This window comes from Pistacia vera, unplaced genomic scaffold (assembly GCF_008641045.1).
Source record: "Pistacia vera cultivar Batoury unplaced genomic scaffold, PisVer_v2 Contig150, whole genome shotgun sequence".
Lineage (NCBI taxonomy): Eukaryota > Viridiplantae > Streptophyta > Magnoliopsida > Sapindales > Anacardiaceae > Pistacia > Pistacia vera.
Genome location: NW_022195577.1, coordinates 516,844 through 538,146, shown reverse-complemented (window position 1 = coordinate 538,146; position 21,303 = coordinate 516,844). Strand labels below are relative to the sequence as shown.

Sequence of the window (21,303 nt, the reverse complement as noted above, 5' to 3'; positions counted from 1 at the left end):
AGGCCAGATCTATGACCAAAGATCTGGCCATCAACGACCAGATCTTTGGCCGTAGCTAGCCGTCAAGGACAGTTAAGATATGGTTGTCGTTGACCATCATCGACAACCATATCTTTGGCCGTCGTTGATGACTAAATGCGGTCAGATCTAGCCAGTCAGATCCACCGTGGATCTGGCTGGAAAAGGCCATATCGGTGCATGACCGGAAAGATCCAGTCGGTCATGCACCGATATGGCTACTCCAGCTACCTTTCGGTGGTGGTGACCGGCTGTCCGTATTTAATAGGTGGGTTGACGGTGTTTTTGTTAACTTTTAATAGTTTATTATAGGGGTGTTTAGTAAATAAACAAACACAAATGATATTTTTGTTAATTTTTAAATCCTACATCGTAATACCCACCTAATTTTACCTTTTTTTAAATTTTATTCTAAAAAATATTAGAATAATGAACCAATCGAGCCTTAGTCACTTAGATACATTTTTTCAAAACAAAACCGTGTGAGTACCAATACCCAAAGCGGACAATATTGAGCTATATGCACCATAGAATTTAAAACCTCAACATTTACAACTCGGAAAAATTCTTTAAACATGAGTTGAGAGGAGATTTTTTATTATTAATAAAATGAGTTTTTAATAATTGCGAATCTCTTAGGGTCCTTAATAAAAACTTCTTCTTATAAATGTGGCAAATATGGCCAGTGAAATACTTACTTCCAGCAGAGCACGAATTGCTAACTTCACAGTTTCTTGCCCAGAAGTTTCCTTATAATTTTTCTCCAGAAACTCTCGCAGTGAATTTGAATTTCTACCAGTTGCACTGGCTTTCCATGCAGAAAATGTTCCTGAAGGATCAGTCTGATAAAGAGATGGATTACCAGAGTAGGTCAAATCCAACAATCAAGGTTGAAAGACCAAATGGTCTCACACCACCACTCTGTGTATACTTCTGCTGTAGACCAGCTATATAACGGGTTATATATTCAACAGTTACAGGATCCTCAACTGTCACCATGCTCTGACATTCAATGCGTGCTTTGTTTATCAAGACACGTGCATCTGCTTTCAGCCCAGCACAAGCCAATGCAATATGTCATCCAAAGAAACAATCTTCCTAATCATTCGCAGCAGAAACATAAAGTATACACACCAATTAAATTCTAAGGAACTGAATACAATAAACTAATGAAAACACAATACCAAAGATATAAACATCTTAAAATTAAAAAAATTCTCTTTTTATTTATTTTAATTTAGGAAGTAATGGTACATTTTCGAGAATGTAAGATGGCACCTATCTAGAATGACTTAAGGGAATGCTGCTGATAGTTGGCCATGTCCAAGCCCAGCTGTGAACGCTAGTAATTAATGAATGATTTTGATTTCTGAGACTCAAAAAAGCACAGAACTGAGATACTGTTTGAGTAATGAGCGAAAGCAAACTATATATCCTCAAATGTATATAACTGTACTAAGGCATACATAGCATGACTTTTTTTTTCATTCATTGAATAAAAAGAATAAGAAAGAAAGATGGCGAAATAATTGAATTGAATGGCATCAATATCACAAACATGCCTTCAAATCAATATAATCATAAAAGCATGCACTCTTCAACCTCCTATGGTATAATGTCTCATCCCAGCAGTGTAGTTTAAACTTATAGGCATTTTATAAGACTGCATAAGTCAACTTCTACCTGGAAAACAACTTTTTGGTACATATTCTTCATTGCTCAAAAGAAATCATATCACAATAAACCATTAAACCTGAGACTACACTGGAAATTTAAAAGTTCAAGAATTCTCATATGCGGACGTCTCCAATACTTTTTAAATCCAAACTCAACTCTCAACAGAAAGAATTAACGAATATGCAAAATTTTTACTTCACTTAAACATTTAAAGTTCAAATTTTAGCCCACAAACGTTCAAATTCGTACTAGTATTCAATTTTAGAATGGTAAAGTCACAATTTCAACTAACATAATCAATTCATAATCCAAATCACAACACTTAAAATACATAAGCTCAGAACGATCACTAATTCCAGTAAACAAAAGCGGAACTTAGCTTATTATATAAACTACCTGGAGTCTTGGAGCTTAGCGGTGATTCTTCTTCTCGACGCCGAGGACGACGATATCGGTTCCACGTACTCCACTGCGGGTTCCCCTTACGGACGGCTTCCAAAGCGTTTCCACCTGGATAGATGCCCGTCCGGAGAAAACACCGTGATCGCGCGATCGTATCGAGCCATTTTTGTTCCCTTGTTTCGTTTGTTTTTTTTTTTTTGATGTTTTGGGTTGGGTAGCTTGCGATCTGGTTTTGAACAAACAGTGTAGTGAGCTTCTTGGGGACAAGAAGACAGTTGAAACGACCAGTTTAATTCCCCTCACTCAAACGACGTCGTTTAAGAGAATTCGGACTAATCTTGTCTATGTAGTGACCATGGAGAGTCTAGGGTGAGCACGGGTAGCGGGTAAATCAGATTATGATACGGAACCAGAATCGGAATCAAATCTTACTAGAACCAATACTGTGCGGATAGGTTCTTCCATTTTTTTGGAACCGATACTGTGTAATTCGGTTCTTACATGTGAGGAAATCGGAACTGAAACTGGAACTAGGAAAAAAGAACCTACAGCTGATTACGTGTTTGGAACCTAGACTAATAAATATCGGTGAAGAATAGGGAGTTATTATAATTTTACAAATAAAAAAATTTAAAATGAAAAAAGTTAAATTTTTAAATAACCTTTAAATAAATATAGTTATACTTATTACATATAAACTACACCATTAAAAACTTTAATATATTATAATTATTAATATAAAATTTTGATTAATTAAGTGTATAATGGAATTATGACCGTTAAAAGAATTATTTTTAAATAAAATAGTATATTTATTAAATAATAATATATTTTATTTATTTACTTCAATTATCAAGTTTAAGTATATCATTACATTATAGTTAATAATTACTTAATTAATTATAAGTTTATACACTTACATTAGTAATTTAGTACATTACTTAATTAAATATAAAATTTAATTAATTATAACATTACATTATAATTTATAGTATATATATAATTAATTATATCATTATTATAAACAAATAATTACTTAATTAAATGATTAAAATTAATTAATTATAATATACAATTAAAGATTTACAGTATGATTACTCAATTCATTATAACTTAAATTATAGTATGACCATATAATTAAATGATTACTTAATTAATTATGACATTATATTAAACATTAGTAATTTACTATATTCACAATCTTAATTAATAATTAAAATTTAATTAATTATACATAAATTATAATTTATAGTATGATTTAACATTACGTTATAAACAAATGATTACTTGTTAATTATAACATTCATTATAAACTAGTACAATACTTATTAAATGATTAGAAATTTAATTAATTATAATATTATATTAAAGATTTATAGTATGATTACTTAATTCATTATAACATTACATTTAGTTTGATCATGTAATTAATTATAACATTACATAATTAAATGATTTTTTTATTATTATGACTTATTATAAATATTAATTTCCCAATTAGCACAATACTTAATTAAATGATTAAAATTTAATTAATTATAACATTAATTATAATTTATAATATGATTACTTAATTAATTATACATTCTATTATAAACATTAGTACAATACTAATTAAATGATTAGAAAGTTAATTAATTAAAACATTACATTATATTAATAATTACTTAATTAATTATACATACATACATTATAATTACTTAATTAATTAACATTACATAGTTAAATGATTATTAATTAATTATAATTTATAACATTACATTATAAACATTAGTAATTTACACATATAATTATTATTGAATGATTAAAAATTTAATATTATAACATTACTATAGATTTATAGTATGATTACTTAATTAATTATAATATTCTTATAACATTAGTACAATACTTAATTAAATAATTGAAATTTGATTAATTATATATTAAATTATAGATTTATAGTATGATTATTTAATTAATGTTTGTGTTTGGTTTTGATTGAGGAATTTTATGTGAATTGTGATGAATTGATTGAATTCAAGTGTTGCCTAGAGATTAAAAGATTTATAAGTCACATTGGCACAATGAATGAGTAATCAAATTTGTTAGGGGTGTATTAAAACTTTTAAGGTATTTTGTTATTTTTAAACTAATAAGGGGGTAATTGATTTTATAGGGTACCCGGGAAAGGACCGGAGCCTACATTTTAGGTTCTAGTTCCTTGAATTTAAGAATATGCTCTGCAGTTTTGGTTCGGTTCCTTTTTTAGAACCTGTATTGTGCAATTCTGGTTCCCCCAAAATGCAGGGTACCCGACCGCTCACCCCTAGATGAGTCGTGGCACAATTTTTTTCCTTTATAATTCGAAAATTTTCGGGATTTATTTTGTAAACCCGAGTTTGAAATTGAATTTCATGTCAAACTCTCATTTTGTGAAAAACAGTAAACATAACTTTGATGATATAAGTATTTATGAAGAGATTTAAACTTCAGACCGTTGGTGCGAAAATCCTATATCAATCCACCTAAACCGTTAGATTATGATCGATAAATTTCTGAAAAACATGAGTAAACGGCAACCTTAACATATACAAAGAAATATAATAAAATAAAACATTATCAATCAAAATTTTGATTTTTTTTGCTTCTCTTGTTGGAACAAAACAAAAGTACTCACGTGAAATTCACAATTTATATGGAGGATGATGATGAGTGGAGATCTTAGGTTTAGGTTTAGGTTTAGGAGGAGGATAAGTCATTGTTTATGTATGTAAAAGGTTTAGCGTAGCCACACTATCTCTACTAGGCCTTCTTCATCTTCTTCTTCATAAAATAAATGTAAAACAAAGAGTACGTGATGTTCATTCTTATTCTGGTTCTCATTATCTACATGATGCCCACTTTTTTCCAAATTATGATATAAAATTAAATGGGATATTTCTATACATTTGGATTGTCAAACTCATTTTACAGATGCAATCTCTCTGGACATTAATACCATACCCAATCATTCTACCAATAGATTTAGAGAATTTGGATCTTTACCTTTTCTAGAAGGGTTTTTACCTAACGTGTTAGGAACATTTTATTTTATTTTATCTTTTTTATAGATCTTCAAAACTAAAATCTTTTCTCTTAACGTGTTCAAGGACCCATAATTTCCTTTTTTTTATCTTTTATAGATCTTCGAGACTAATTACCTCCTTTTACCTGCACATGTGCATCTACCTAACATGATCCTCTCGAATTTGATTAATTTTTTTATTGAGCAATACTATATTTACAATCAAATCTCATAAATCCAACGTAATAACTTGTCATTGGTCGGTTCACAATGAATCTAGCCTGTCAAATTGAGAGCTGACCATTTACAAATAATCATGTCAAAACCGTAAAGAAAGTTTGTAAGATTAAGTTATAAACCACTTTACATAGATAAAGATTGATTTTTTCCTTCATGTACTGCAGCCCCATCAAGACATTTTAATTTCTATTTGATCTTCTTGATCATGCAAGTTCCTTGTCAAGAATTGATGCGTTTCCAAGCACATTTTGAGAAGCATTCATCCATTGAGGTATGAAATGACATAAAAAAAGTTGCCCACTTCTTTTTCTTTTTTTTTTGTTTTTGTTTGGTAACACAGATAAGTACCATCAGTGAAACAGTAATGTGCCCACTTGCAAAAAAACTTAACAACTTTTTTGGCAAGTGGGCAGATTTGAGCATTGTCCAATATCCTAATGCCCAACAAATTCATTAATTAGCACACCCAGAAGAGAAAAAATAGTGTTTTTGATTCAATAAAACTAGGTTGCTCTAGAAGGGGCCTTTTTTTGCAGCCTCTTCTGCTGCTTTCTCTGCTTCAATCTCAGTGACAATGGCATCGATTTCCGCTTCTTCAAGCTGCCGCAGGCCATGCTCTTTTGTCATCACAGCGATTTCTATGTTCTTACCCCCACTCTCAACAACCTAAGTGTATATGCAACACAAAGTGTAAGTTAATGCAGCTGAAAAGAGAGCCTGGCATGACATAAAATTATTTACTATGTGAACTTAGAATAAACAACTAGGCAATACACTAAATGAAAGACAAACTAAACTGAATAGCGCAAATTTATGCCCCATTAAATAGATATACAGAAGAATGAAATTTGCTAAGCAGAAACTGCTATACACGATTATCCCTAGTTATATACATGATATAGTTCTTCAAATACTTTGGTCATCGGACTTGTAACAAAGTGAAACTTACCTAGCATAATTCTTCTCATATGCAGTGCAATTAGTTAATTGTTCCATAACGTCAAAAGTGTAATCACACTACTTTGAAGTATGAGGCCAGGTAAACGTAGGTTTTGAATACACTACTAGAAAAGAATCTCATATCTACGATATAAGTTTTGGATACCCTACATAAAAAGAATCTCATATCTAAGAACTGAAAACGTAGGCATTAATGATGATGGTTGCATACGAAAATAAAAAGTCAAAGATGGGATACAAAAGTTTGACCATGTAAATGTAAGTTTTGAAGACCCTACTTTAAAAAAACCCTGTATCTACTAACTGAAACTGCAAACAATAATGAATGAATAGTTGCATACTAAAATTGAGATAGGCGACAAAATTAAGGCCAGGTAAATGTAGGTTTGAAAATTCTTCTTGACAAGAATATTGTATCTACTAACTAAAAATCTAGACATTAACGAAGAATAGTTTCAAAATAAATTAACAAGATTCAAAGATGAGATACAAGTAAATCTAGACACAAGTACATCTAGATAACTGATTTTTTACTAAATTTTTTGGGTAATTATTAGGTACCTCTTGAAAGATTTGCAGTATTCATAGAAGCCTACTGTTATTAATTATTATTAACATAGTGTTTATTTTAGAGGAGATTTTTATTATTATTAATAAAAATGAGTTTTTAATAATTGCGAATCTCTTAGGGTCCTTAATAAAAAACTTCTTCGTTATAAATGTGGCAAATATGGCCAGATGAATAACTTACTTCCAGCAGAGCACGAATTGCTAACTTCACAGTTTCTTGCCCAGAAGTTTCCTTATAATTTTTCTCCAGAAACTCTCGCAGTGAATTTGAATTTCTACCAGTTGCACTGGCTTTCCATGCAGAAAATGTTCCTGAAGGATCAGTCTGATAAAGAGATGGATTACCAGAGTACGGGTCAAATCCAACAATCAAGGTTGAAAGACCAAATGGTCTCACACCACCACTCTGTGTATACTTCTGCTGTAGACCAGCTATATAACGGGTTATATATTCAACAGTTACAGGATCCTCAACTGTCAGCCTATGGCTCTGACATTCAATGCGTGCTTTGTTTATCAAGACACGTGCATCTGCTTTCAGCCCAGCACAAGCCAATGCAATATGATCATCCAAAGAAACAATCTTCCTAATCATTCTGCAAGCAGAAACAAATAATAAGTATACACACCAATTAAATTCTTAAGGAACTGAATACAATAAACTAATGAAAACAACAATACCAAAGATATAAACATGCTTTTAAAATTAAAAAAATTCTGCTCTTTTTATTTATTTATTAATTTAGGAAGTAATGAGTACATTTTCGAGAATGTAGAGATGGCACCTATCTAGAATGACTTAAGGGAATGCTGACTGAGATAGTTGGCCATGTCCAAGCCCAGCTAGTGAACGCTAGTAATTAATGAATGATTTTGATTTCTGAATGACTCAAAAAAGCACAGAACTGAGATACTGCGTTGAGTAATGAGCGAAAGCAAAACTATATATCCTCCAAATGTATATAAGCTGTACTAAGGCATACATAGCATGACTGTTTTTTTTCCATTCATTGAATAAAAAAGAAGAGAGAAAGAAAGATGGCGAAATAATTGAATTGAATGGCATCAATATCACAAACTATGCCTTCAAATCAATCTAATCATAAAAGCAATGCACATCTTCAACCTCCTATGGTATAATGTCTCATCCCAGCAGTGTAGTTTAAACATATAGGCATTTTAATAAGACTGCATGAGTCAACTTCTACCTCGAAAAACAACTTTTTGGCACATATTCTTCATTTGCTCAAAAGAAATTCATATCACAATAAACCATTAAACCTGACGACTACACTGGAAATTTAAAAGTTCAAGAATTCTCATATGCGGACGTCTCCAATACTTATTTAAATCCAAACTCAACTCTCAACAGAAAGAATTAACAGAAATTGCAAAATTTTTAGTTCACTTTAAACATGTAAAGGTTCAAAATTTTAGCCCACAAACGTTCAAATTCGTACTAGTAAGATTCAATATTTTAGAATGGTAAATGTCACAATTTCAACTAACATAATCAATTCATAATCCAAATCACAACACTTAAAATAACATAAGCTCAGAACGATCACTAATTCCAGTAAACAAAAGCGGAACTTAGCTTATATATATAAACTACCTGGAGTCTTGGAGCTTAGCGGTGGATTTCTTCTCGACGCCGAGGACGACGATATCGGTTCCACGTACTCCAACTGCGGCGTTCCCCTTACGGACGGCTTCCAGAGCGTATTCCACCTGGAATAGATGCCCGTCCGGAGAAAACACCGTGATCGCGCGATCGTATCGAGCCATTTTTGTTTCCCTTGTTTCGTTTGTTTTTGTTTTTGTTTTTTGACGTTTTGGTTTGGGTTAGCTTGCGATCTGGTTTTTGAACAAACAGTGTAGTGAGCTTCTTGGGGGACAAGAAAAGACAGTTGAAACGACGCAGTTTAATTGCCCTCACTCAAACGATGTCGTTTAAAAGAAATTCGGACTAACGACTAATCTTGTGTATGTAGTAGGACCATGGATGAGTCTAGGGGTGAGCACGGGTAGTGGGTAGAATCAGAATCTGCAGATAGAATCAGAACTGGAATCAAAATTTACTCAGAACCAATACTGTGCAGATAGGTTTCGGTTCCATTTTTTTGGAACCGATACTGTGCAATTCCGGTTCTTACATGTGGAGGAACTGGACTGGAACTGGAACTGGAACTGGAACTGGAACTGGAACTGAAACTAGGAAAAAAGAACCTACAGTAGATACCCAGCTTGGAACTTGCAGCGGGTACTCTGTTTTGGAGCCTAGATTGAAATAAATATCTGTGAAGAATAGGGGATATATTGTAATTTTACAAATAAAAAAATTTAAAATGAAAAAAGATAAATTTTTACAATAACCTAATTAAATAAATATACAATTATACTTATTACATATAAACTATATCATATAAAAAACTTTAATATATTATAATATATTAATATCAACGTTTTGATTAATTAAGTGTATAATTGGAATTATGACCGATTAAAAGAATTATTTTTGAATAAAATAGTATATTTGATTGAATAATAATATAATATTTAGATATTTACTTCAATTATCAAGTTATAAGTATATCATTACATTATAGTTAAATGATTACTTAATTAATTATAAGTTTATAACATTACATTTGTAATTTAGTACATTACTTAATTAAATAATTAAAAATTTAATTAATTATAACATTACATTATAGATTTATAGTATAATTATTTAATTAATTATAACATTATATTATAAATAAATAATTACTTAATTAAATGATTACTTAATTAATTATAATATTTCATTATAAACATTAGTAAAATACTTAATTAATTATAATATTACATTAAAGATTTATAGTATGATTACTCAATTCATTATAACATTAAATTATAGTATGATCACATAATTAAATGATTACTTAATTAATTATGACATTATATTATAAACATTAGTAATTTACTATATTATTACAATACTTAATTAAATAATTATAAATTTAATTAATTATAACATAACATTATAAATTTATAGTATGATTATTTAACATTACGTTATAAACAAATGATTACTTCATTAAATAATTACTTAATTAATTATAACATTCAATTATAAACATTAGTATAATACTTAATTAAATGATTAGAAATTTAATTAATTATAATATTATATTAACGATTTATAGTATGATTACTTAATTCATTATAACATTACATTATAGTTTGATCATGTAATTAATTATAACATTACATAATTAAATGATTTTTTAATTAATTATGACATTATATTATAAATATTAATAATTTCCTACATTAGCACAATACTTAATTAAATGATTAGAAATTTAATTAATTATAACATTAAATTATAAATTTATAATATGATTACTTAATTAATTATAACATTTTATTATAAACATTAGTACAATATTTAATTAAATAATTAGAAAGTTAATTAATTAAAACATTACATTATAATTAAATAATTACTTAATTAATTATAACATTACATTACATTATAATTACTTAATTAATTATAACATTACATAGTTAAATGATTATTTAATTAATTATAAATTTATAACATTACATTATAAACATTAGTAATTTACCACATTAGTATATTATTTAATTGAATAATTAAAAATTTAATTAATTATAACATTAAATTATAGATTTATAGTATGATTACTTAATTAATTATAATATTCTATTATAAACATTAGTACAATACTTAATTAAATAATTAGAAATTTGATTAATTATAATATTATATTATAGATTTATAGTATGATTATTTAATTAATTATTTGTGTTTTGGTTTTGATTGAGGAATTTTATGTGAATTGTGATGAATTGATTGAATTCAAGTGTTGCCTAGAGATTAAAGGATTTATAAGTCACATTGGACACAAATGAATGAGTAATCAAAATTTGTTAGGGGTGTATTTGAAACTTTTAAGGTATTTTTGTTATTTTTAAACTAATAGGGGGGTAATTGATTTTTTATAGGGTACCCAGGAAAGGAACCGGAGCCTGCATTTTAGGTTCCGGTTTCTTGAATTTAAGAACATGCATTCTGCAGTTTCGGTTCCGGTTCCTTTTTTTGAGAACCTGCATTGTGCGATTCTGGTTCTCCCAAAAAATGCAAGGTACCCGAAACCGCTCACCCCTAGACAAGTCGTGGTGCACATTTATGCATTGACTCGGGTCAGCTACTTAGCACAAAATGCAGGGTATCTGAAACCGCTCACCCCTAAATGAGTCGTGGTGCACCTTGGTCCATTGACTCGGGTCAGCCACTTAGACACCCCCCCTCCCCCCTCCTATTAAAGGTCGGTGCTAATTTGATCCTTGATCACCACTTTTATGATACCTTAAGATCCACTACAATTTTTTTCCTTTATAATTCGAAAATTTCCGAGATTTATTTTGTAAACCTGAGTTTGAAATTGAATTTCATGTCAAACTCTACAATTTTTGAAAAACAGTAAACAATAACTTTGATGATATAAGTATTTATGAAGAGATTTAAACTTCAGACCTGTTGGTGCGAAAATCGTACATCAGTTAGTTAGAAGACGATGGTCTTGATTACTTATATAACATTACAACAATTTCGGCTTCGTTTAATTCACTCTTCCAAATAGCATTATAAGTTTTCCCAATAAAGTTAAACAGTGAAATTGGCTTATTCTCAAAATATTATTTTATATTATTCAATTTCTTTTAAACCCCCCTAAATTTGTCAATTTAACTAAACACCCCAATTTTTTTTTTTTAGAAATTGCAAAAACACCTCAGCAACCCACATTTACCAGATTGCAGCCACCATTGTCGGAAGCTAGTATAATGGCGCACTACCGGCTAAATCTAGCAGGTAGTGCACTGATTTAGTATTTTCTGGCCAGATTCATGGTGAATCTAGTTGGAAAAGGTCAGATTTATGACCAAAGATCTAGTCGTCAACGATTAGATCTTTGATTGTAGCTAGTCGTCAACGATGACCAAAATATGGTCGTCGTTGACCATCAACGACGACCGTATCTTTGGCTGTCGTTGATGACTAAATGCGACCAGATCTGGTCGTCAATTGCCAGATCTAGCCGTCAATGGCCAGATCTATAACCAAAGATATGATCGTCAACGACCAGATCTTTGGTTGTAGCTAGCCGTCAACGACGGCCAAGATATGGTCGTCGTTGACCATCAACGACGACCGTATCTTTGGTCAACGACGACCGTATCTTTGGCTGTCGTTGATGACTAAATGTGGCCAGATCTGGTCGTCAATGGCCAGATCTACGGCAGCCGTAGATCTGGCATTTTCCGGCCAGATCTACCATGAATCTGGCCAGAAAATGCCATATTGGGGCACGACCAACAAGATCCAACCGGTTATGTGTCAATACGGCATTCTGGCCACCCTCTGGCGGTGGTGGCCGGCTGTCCGTATTTAATGGGTGGATTATGGGTGTTTTTGTTAACTTTTAATATTTTATTATAGGGGTGTTTAGTAAATAAACATAAAATATATTTTTGTTAATTTTCAAATCCTACATCGTAATATTCATCCAATTTAACTTTTTCAAAATATTATTATAAAAAATATCAGAATAATAAACCAAACAGACCCTTCATCACTCACATGCATTTTTTCAAAACAAAACCGTGCGAGTACCAATACCCAAAGCGGACAATATTGAGCTATATGCACCATAGAAATATAAAACCTCAACATTTACAACTCGGAAAAATTCTTTAAACATGAGTTCTTAAATCTTTTAATCTCAGGTAATTGGTCGGCAGGTTGACCCAAGTAAGTGCTAATTTAACAACAAACATGGTCAACTTGACTTATTATTTCAAGGCAAACAAACTTCACATGGATTTTACCATGGTCCATGCATTGATCCCTAATTTGTTGACCCTGAGTCAACTAATATTGAAGTCCAGTAAGATCACGATCGTCATCAACTGATCTCATCTTAACAGAGTAGAAGAAAAGCAGCGCTTACTTTGAACTTTAAGAGAAATGAATTGGGAAGTGGGTTGGTGTAATTAAACGGGGAATGGTACCTCTTGAATTCTGTTGATTGTGGTAAGAGACTCATCAATCAACAAGCTACATCATGCATTATAAGTTGATACGAGTAAAGCTCTCCATGAGAATGGCTGATAATTAAACCTCTAAAATGCTCGCTTTGAGGGGTCTCAGTCGTTGTCTCCACACTCCAAAATTTCATTTGAGCTATCCCAATGCTCATGTCCTGATCATCAAAAGAAAAAAGGAAAAGTAAAAAAGAATTACTTGAGAAACTAAAAGCAACTGAATTGATTGCAATTATTGTAATGCATGTCATGTCCCGTAGTGGACAGTTGACATGATGCCACTTCCTACCACCTACCTTTAATCATCAAATGACACGAAAATGAACCTTAACCATACGTTCCACTATCGGAAACACACAAAAACTCGTCGCTCTGTAAACAGTTTTTAAAACCTACTTTTATTAGACTTTGTTCGATTTGTATGGTTTCTTCTTGTTGTTTTGCAGTATGTTATATATTCGATGCAGTGCTTAAACCTCATAATTGTATTGATTATCTCAATGTTTATACGAAAAATGGAAGTTTAAACTTACCATAGTCCAGAATGACACTTGATGAACCCGGAATGTGGGGAATTTTCAAGTTATCGACCCGCTATAATTCACTAGAGAACTTGAAGATGTATGGCATTTCAAACATAAACATCTTTGAACGTTTTAATCCCATTTTACTTTTCTAATTCACTATAATCCTTTATCGAAGTACTTTACACATAAAAAGTACTTCACATTTCACGCTGCTATTGTATCTAGCTAGTTTTAAGACCTCCTTTTCCAATCCATTGATGTGTGCATTGATGACTTGAAAACGGGAACATTCTCAGCTGTACAAGGTGAGAGCTATGTCAGAAAGCAATTATATGTGCATTGAGAGACAGACAGAGACTTGGTAGGCAGAGATAAGAAAAATATCTTCACAGATAGATAAAATATAAATTTAAAAGTTAATTTAAGGTGTGCCCTTGATAATTATACAGTTAAACACTGGTTCTTTTAGAAGTTTATGTCTTAGCCTTTACACGTACGGAGGCATTAGTTCTTATGACAAGGAACCGCACTTTGATCAGTAGCTTCAATCTTCAATCCAGTTTTTATTTCACATTAGAAACTGTCCGTGTCATATTATCTGCTCTCACCTAATGGAGATTTGAAGTGACCAAAATGGTGCTTTGTTCCTTCTAAAATTCCTGATCCCCGTACGTGTTGCCCTTAACTTCTTTTCTTTCTCCCATCATACTGAAAATTCAAGTACTCAAAGTTTAGTATATAATATGAGATAAATGTTATTATGCAAACTTTTCCTACAAAACTGGTTATGATGCCTAGCAAAAGTAAATAGAAGTAATGTAAAATTGTGAACTGATGAGTGATGATATGATAAATATCCCTGCATATATTTATATAATATTTCATCTTAACTTATAGAGATTTTTATAGATATTAGATTAGTTGTACTGTAGATATGCAGATTATGGTCTTATTCTGCATAGTTATGATGACGTGCCTCAAATTATTGGAAGAGTGTATTTATATTGATCTGTTTATCTTCAACTGATCAACTTGTCCACAAAAAGACAATAATGTCAGCCACAAAAAACTGATAGATTTCGAGGCAGAAGAATATGGTAATAATTTTTAAGTGGGCATTGAGTTTTGCCACTTTTTGATTCAAAATTGAAGGGTACTGATATTTTGAACACTATGGCCAGACTTCGTGTTTCATGCTCTTGTTTAGTAACACGTTTGCACTATGCACTAGCGTCAAGTGATTAATTATCTTCCCTTGCCCTATAAAAAGCTCTACTTGTAATAATTTTAAGTTATCCATCGCCCACTCCATTATCTCTCATTAGCTTTTTTATTTGTCTCTCTTATTAACAGTTCTACTCAAATAATTAACATTTTCATCAACATTTCATAGCTATAGCCATGTTGCCAAGAAGTCGAACTCTTCCCAGCAGAATTCATCATGGCGCTGTAAGATTAATAGATCAACATAAGCTCTTTTAAGTTCTCTGCTAAAATGCTTCTTAAATATATTTATGTTCGTTCTATATAGGTTGAAGAAAGACATGATATCAGGCACTACTTGCAAGTAGAGGTTCAACCTAAAGCTCTTAACGAGGCTGAAGCCATAAATCCTCAAGCCAACTATTCCAAGTGTTTTGACGACGATGGCCGCTTGAAGAGAACAGGTAAACTATACACATACTTCAGCTGAATATATATATTTCTTTTTGAACAAGAAGAGCTTTTAGCATGGCTTGTTTCACGTATATATAAGTTTCAAACTATAATTTTTTTTTTTTTAAAATAATGCTTTCCTATGTACTAAGCTCATTTTTTTCACTATAAAATGGTACAGAGCTAATCATTTACTTGGAGAAAGCGACCTAGTCATTTTTTCCTCATAAAATAAACTTATTTCAATTGCGATGCAGGAACTTTTTGGACTGCATCAGCGCATATTATCACAGCTGTGATAGGGTCAGGAGTGTTGTCATTAGCATGGGCCATTGGACAGCTTGGTTGGGTTGCAGGACCGGCTGTCCTGATCCTCTTTGCCTTTGTCAATCTTTACACTGCTGGTCTTCTTTCTCAGTGCTACAGGGCTGGTGATCCAGTCACCGGACAGAGAAATTACACCTATATGGATGCTGTCAAGGCCAACTTAGGTAAGAGATATAACTGATTCATGTTTCTATCTATTTGAAGTAAGGCTTTTAATTTAACCTTTGTACTTTTGACATATGATGATTATGGTAACATGCATCCATGATTGCAGGAGGGAAGAAGGTTATGCTTTGTGGGCTCATCCAATACTTAAATTTGTTTGGTGTTGCAATTGGGTATACAATTGCAGCATCTGTCAGTATGATGTGAGTTCTCTCACTAAATTTTTTTACTTTACCGTATTTAGGGAGAATAAATTTTTCTTCGTGCCATCGAGGTTCACATATACTCAATTATAATGTTACAGGGCAATAAAAAGATCAAACTGTTTTCACAAGAGCCGGGGGAAGAATCCGTGCCACATGTCAAGTAATGGGTATATGATAACATTTGGGATTATAGAGGTGATATTTTCTCAAATCCCGGACTTTGATCAAGTATGGTGGCTGTCTATAGTTGCAGCTGTTATGTCATTCACATACTCTACTGCTGGTCTTGGACTTGGAATTGGAAAAGTTGCAGGTATAATATAAGATAACTAAAGTGAGAATGTGAATGAACAATATCCATTCATTTTTTAGCTTCTGCATAGATATCCCTAAACTTATTTTTTCCCAGAGAATGGGACTTTCAAAGGAAGCTTGGCAGGTATAAGCATAGGGACAGAAACAAGTGCTGGAACAGTTACTTCAATGCAGAAGCTATGGAGGAGTTTGCAAGCTCTTGGAGCAATTGCCTTTGCATACTCTTTTTCCGTCATTCTCATTGAAATCCAGGTACATTTAGCAAAATTGGTCTTGTATAATGATGATGGTACATTTATAAACACTATTTCTATTTTGCAGGATACAGTAAAATCTCCTCCCGCAGAGCACAAGACCATGAAGAAAGCAACTTTACTCAGCATCACAGTAACAACTGTGTTCTACTTGCTCTGTGGATGCATGGGTTATGCTTCCTTTGGAGATCTGGCTCCTGGAAATCTCTTGACTGGCTTTGGCTTCTACAATCCCTACTGGCTCATAGACATTGCGAATGTAGCCATCTTTGTTCACCTTGTTGGTGCATATCAGGTATACAGTTCTTCTCTCTTCTGAAATCATGATTTTTTTTTGAACATTTTTTGTATAACTTCATAGGGTTATATTAATTCAATGCAAATATGCAGGTGTTTTGCCAGCCCTTGTTTGCTTTTGTGGAAAAATGGAGTGCACAGAAGTGGTCTAAGAGTGATTTTGTAACAGCGGAATATGACATACCTATTCCTTTCTATGGCGTTTACCAGTTAAACTTGTTCCGCCTAGTATGGAGGACCATCTTTGTTCTATTGACAACCGTAATCGCCATGCTCATGCCCTTCTTCAATGATGTTGTTGGGCTCCTGGGGGCAATGGGGTTCTGGCCTTTAACTGTGTATTTTCCAATTGAAATGTACATAGCACAGAAGAAGATTGGGCGAGGAACAGCCAGGTGGCTTGGCCTTCAGATTCTTAGCGTCACTTGTTTCTTCATCACTATAGCTGCTGCAATTGGCTCTGTAGCTGGAGTTGTTCTTGATCTCAAGACTTACAAGCCCTTCAAAACAACCTACTGAGGCCTCAAGACTAAAGAGTGATCCATGATTTCATATACAGTAGAGGCGTAATTTAAACGACTATTCTGTGTTTATGAAATATTAATAAGAAGTATTTAGTGGTCAAACGGAGGGAATAAGAATGTATCATTCTCAATTAAAGAAGTCCCGATATCCAAATTTTGTTCTCAATTAAAGAAGTATTTTATGGTTGTTTCTAGTACCAGTAACAGACTAACAGTTAATTTCACTACTTTCAACATCATGTTGTCATTAAGATTCACTCAGGAAAATGCAAATTGACAGAGAGAAGTATCTTTAAACCTTCCTGCTTTCATACAGAAGCAAACAAAGGGCAACCCAACATAAAAATCTATTAGCTGCTATTACTTCTGTTGTTCATCCTTCAATTCGGCATATTTTGATTTTGCAGCAGCTTTTGCAAGGGTTGTGGGTTTGAATGCGCTAGCCGGATTGAACGCCTTTCTTATCTTGAAAACAGCCCAAGCAGCGCCAATTGCATGTCCTGCTGCATCTAGCCCTTCATTGGTTGCCTTTGCTGCTTGCTCCCCATACCTGAAATGAGAAACAATATGATCAAACTTGCCCATGAAAAATAGCATACACGAAAAAGGATGAAAACTAGGTCCAGAAAACATATTAATTTGTTCAAATTTTTGGCATTCAAATCTACAACCCTTTCTGCTTTGACATTATAGGACATGAAATTGGGTTCCGTCTGAGGCACAGCATAAATGCGAGGATACAATTATAAAACTCTATTCATGTGCCAATTCCCTCGAGTGGAACATCCGTTATAAGAGAAACTTCACCTCAAAGCAACAGAACCAAGAAGGAAGAACATGACACCACAAACTTCCAAGAGTTTAATGCCTACTTCCAATATAATGATTAATTGTTCAAACACGCTTGTAGTGATAGTAGCAAAAATCATAGTGGTGATGATGTAATGAAGCATTCAATTATATGGTTAGATCACAGTGGTACTGATGTAATGGAGCATCAATTATGTAGATAGATTGAGATTTGAGATTTACCTCTCCGAAACAAGCCCAGTTGTCACAACTGATGTAGTCGACATGACATTCTTTCCGGCAACTTCAACTGCATCACAAAACTTATCTACACATGAACACAGAATGAACAATAACATGAGCAGCAGGTACAAAGCAAGATATTTACACTTATATTAGAACAACTATTTAAACTGTACTTGGTAATAATGAAGACACTACTAGAAGAAGACTGGAGAATTATGGTTTCTAAACTGGTACACAATGAGAAGATTCAATTATCACAATCTGCTAAAGAAGGTACAGGTGAATACATCTTCACTTGAAAATGCAAATATTGGTCGTCTAACTACCATTTATTCATGGCTAACTGGTTGACACCTAACAAAAGGCTAAAACGCACTGCACAAAAAAATCCATGCTTCCAATTTAACCGGGTCAAAGATCGGCACAATAAGCTAATTAATTCTTCCGTTTATGCTCTTTTTATGTCTAGGATCAATTTTTATAATAGAGTGGCCACAAGATAATACCATAACCATTTTACTACTATTTCAGATCATAACATGGCATACAGTCCCTACAATAGCTCTTAAATTAATGAATATAGAAATACCATATACTTCACGACTAAGGATATGCAAGCCAAAGCATATATAAAAACATTGAGTTTGAGAAGAACAACTCACTGAATCCATCCATGGTAGCGAGGACAAGTTCTCCAGGCAGAAGGCTAAAGAATTTCTTGCCGACTTTAGAATTCACAATTGAACTTGTGAAGAATCCCGACACTTNAACATGGCATACAGTCCCTACAATAGCTCTTAAATTAATGAATATAGAAATACCATATACTTCACGACTAAGGATATGCAAGCCAAAGCATATATAAAAACATTGAGTTTGAGAAGAACAACTCACTGAATCCATCCAAGGTAGCGAGGACAAGTTCTCCAGGCAGAAGGCTAAAGAATTTCTTGCCGACTTTAGAATTCACAATTGAACTTGTGAAGAATCCCGACACTTTGACAATCCCCGAAAGAATTCCAGTGGCCACTTTCTCGGACATCTTTGTCAACTGTTTAACCCTGCATAGGTCCATAACAAATATTAAAGGCCAAAATCCCCTGTATTCTACACTCCACTGACAGACCTACTAGAACAGATATCAAGCAATAGGCAGACAGACATATTGGAACCAACAAATGGGAAACATTCCTTTCAAGGGAACTAAAATTTTAACAACTGAACCAAAAATAAACAACTATTCAAAGACAGGGCTGAAGAAAACAGAACCATCGAGCATGATCTAAAACATATATATAAAAAAAAAAAAAAACCCAAACCTTTTAATCCTCTTGATTGTAGCAGGACTAATCTCAGATTTCGAACCCGGTCCCATCCTCTTCCTCAAGAACTCATTCCCCCACTTCAACCTATCCACAGTCAAATCACCACACCACAAAACACCCCTAATTAATTGCCCTGACCCTGCCGCAATCATCCTCGCAGAAGTCCAACTATAGTCCTCAACATTAGGAGCCAAAGTAGTCCAATAAGCCGACGAGCTTTTCTCCATAAAATCCCTCTTATCCTCCAACTTCAACTCCTCTGGCGACATCTCCCTTGCCACCACCTCCCAGCTCTCCATGTTCCTCACTTTCTGAACCGAAAAACAACTGTAAGTCTCTAAAATTCTATCCAACTCTTTCAACAGATGAGCTTGTCCTTTGGTGGCAATTGTTAACCCGTAATTCAACAACTCATAATGGTCTTGATCCGGTACACGAAGAGTGAAGAAATAGTGAGACTCGTCAAGCTTCACTGCAGGCTCATCTTTAGCTAAAGGCCATTGAATTTCATCTCCTATACGTGCAAAAACAGCTACAACATTACCACCTTGTGAAAGACTAACTATGCTGAGTTCGCCAGAAGCCAGTTCAACGCTGTTTTCTCTTTCAATAAGATGAACTATGGCCCCAGGTACCTTGACAAGAAGATCCTCAGACGGTTGAACGTTCGTAGTTTGCGAAGCGGCGTCGTCATCCGGGAAGAGCTTCTCCGCTACTTCTGTCATGTCAACTGACGGGTACAAAGAAGACGAAGGAGGAGTTGAGATAGAAGCAGAAGCAGCTTCCGGGTTTGAAAGAATCACTTCCGGGTAGAGAGAATTTGAAGGAGCTTTTGAAGAAGACATATGAACCTAACGATTTTGTTCTTCCTTTCTCACAAGACAATTAAAAACAAAAATCCAGCGGGTTATTAAGGTTGTAGTTATCTTATACTTGAAGAAAATGGAAGCTTGAAGAACGTGTCGGTTTCGTTCAATGATCACGTGGCGGGAGCAGAAGTAGCCGCGTAACAGACGTGGTACTTGATTGATCTGATGAAGCAACTGTATTTACCGCGCTTTACTGGAACAAGATTTTTTTATTTACTATTTCGCAATTTTTGAAACGCTATCATTTATCTTCATATCTAATAGAACCCTCTAGTTCCAAATAAATTTCAACACCCCTATTCCATCACCCGCCATCAACCATTCCATACACTCTCTAACAGCTGAGTTTCTATGTTTATAAGCCAAATTAAGAAAACCCCTTTAAATTTTCTCCTTTATGCAAACCTTATGTTTCTTGCGTTCATCCTTATAAGTCCTCAAAAGTCTTGAGGACTTATTTTAAATCTGGAACGATTAAAGATGCAGAGGACCTGTTCGATGAAATTCCTGACAAGAGTGTAGTTTCATGGTCTATTGTGATTCATGGTATGCAATAAATGGGTTGCACCATAAATCCATGAAATAGTTTTACCCAGTGATGCTCTTGGGCATGCACCCTCAAAACCAGTTTATGCCCCTCCCTAAAAGATTAAATTCATATGCAGCAAATTATACTACTAAATATTTATAACCATTTTGCCAAATTATCAAGTTGTACGTATAATATAAGATTATTGATGCGTGATTTTTACACCAACTAAACGCACGTATGC

General features: G+C 33.2%; 3 protein-coding genes and 1 pseudogene across 3 annotated transcripts; 1 reads left to right on the top strand and 3 right to left on the bottom strand.

The window, feature by feature from the left end:
• Positions 1-662: 662 nt before the first annotated feature.
• LOC116124183 lies at positions 663-2,317 on the bottom strand (annotated as a pseudogene).
• A 3,462-nt stretch (positions 2,318-5,779) lies between these two features.
• LOC116124152 (proteasome subunit alpha type-7-like) lies at positions 5,780-8,774 on the bottom strand. The gene is made up of 3 exons (XM_031409863.1): positions 8,529-8,774; positions 7,095-7,509; positions 5,780-6,049 (listed from the first exon to the last, which is right to left on the bottom strand). Exons 1-3 carry the CDS (start codon positions 8,699-8,701, stop codon positions 5,897-5,899), a joined length of 741 nt encoding a protein of 246 aa, XP_031265723.1. The 5' UTR covers positions 8,702-8,774; the 3' UTR covers positions 5,780-5,896.
• Positions 8,775-14,842: 6,068 nt separating this feature from the next.
• On the top strand, positions 14,843-17,467 carry LOC116124148 (amino acid permease 3-like). Its single transcript, XM_031409860.1, has 8 exons — positions 14,843-15,006; positions 15,089-15,224; positions 15,471-15,704; positions 15,815-15,908; positions 16,010-16,224; positions 16,321-16,478; positions 16,548-16,775; positions 16,871-17,467. Exons 1-8 carry the CDS (start codon positions 14,959-14,961, stop codon positions 17,294-17,296), a joined length of 1,539 nt encoding a protein of 512 aa, XP_031265720.1. The 5' UTR covers positions 14,843-14,958; the 3' UTR covers positions 17,297-17,467.
• Positions 17,468-17,520: 53 nt separating this feature from the next.
• On the bottom strand, positions 17,521-20,630 carry LOC116124149 (protein EARLY-RESPONSIVE TO DEHYDRATION 7, chloroplastic-like). The gene is made up of 4 exons (XM_031409861.1): positions 19,656-20,630; positions 19,231-19,397; positions 18,334-18,418; positions 17,521-17,851 (listed from the first exon to the last, which is right to left on the bottom strand). Exons 1-4 carry the CDS (start codon positions 20,504-20,506, stop codon positions 17,662-17,664), a joined length of 1,293 nt encoding a protein of 430 aa, XP_031265721.1. The 5' UTR covers positions 20,507-20,630; the 3' UTR covers positions 17,521-17,661.
• Between the last annotated feature and the right edge of the window lie 673 nt (positions 20,631-21,303).

What these genes read in the sequence shown, in the direction of transcription:
- LOC116124148 (XM_031409860.1), top strand. Translation starts at nt 14,959, where the DNA reads ATGTTGCCAAGAAGTCGAACTCTTCCCAGCAGAATTCATCATGGCGCT. An exon ending in TGGAATTGGAAAAGTTGCAG is followed by an intron (nt 16,225 to 16,320) that starts GTATAATATAAG and finishes ATTTTTTCCCAG; the next exon opens with AGAATGGGACTTTCAAAGGA. An exon ending in ACCTTGTTGGTGCATATCAG is followed by an intron (nt 16,776 to 16,870) that starts GTATACAGTTCT and finishes GCAAATATGCAG; the next exon opens with GTGTTTTGCCAGCCCTTGTT.
- LOC116124152 (XM_031409863.1), bottom strand. Translation starts at nt 8,701, where the DNA reads ATGGCTCGATACGATCGCGCGATCACGGTGTTTTCTCCGGACGGGCAT. An exon ending in GCTAAGCTCCAAGACTCCAG is followed by an intron (nt 7,510 to 8,528) that starts GTAGTTTATATA and finishes TTCTGCTTGCAG; the next exon opens with AATGATTAGGAAGATTGTTT. An exon ending in CAATTCGTGCTCTGCTGGAA is followed by an intron (nt 6,050 to 7,094) that starts GTAAGTTATTCA and finishes ATATACACTTAG; the next exon opens with GTTGTTGAGAGTGGGGGTAA.
- LOC116124149 (XM_031409861.1), bottom strand. Translation starts at nt 20,506, where the DNA reads ATGTCTTCTTCAAAAGCTCCTTCAAATTCTCTCTACCCGGAAGTGATT. An exon ending in ACAATCAAGAGGATTAAAAG is followed by an intron (nt 19,398 to 19,655) that starts GTTTGGGTTTTT and finishes GGACCTATGCAG; the next exon opens with GGTTAAACAGTTGACAAAGA. An exon ending in CGCTACCTTGGATGGATTCA is followed by an intron (nt 18,419 to 19,230) that starts GTGAGTTGTTCT and finishes GTTCATGTGTAG; the next exon opens with ATAAGTTTTGTGATGCAGTT.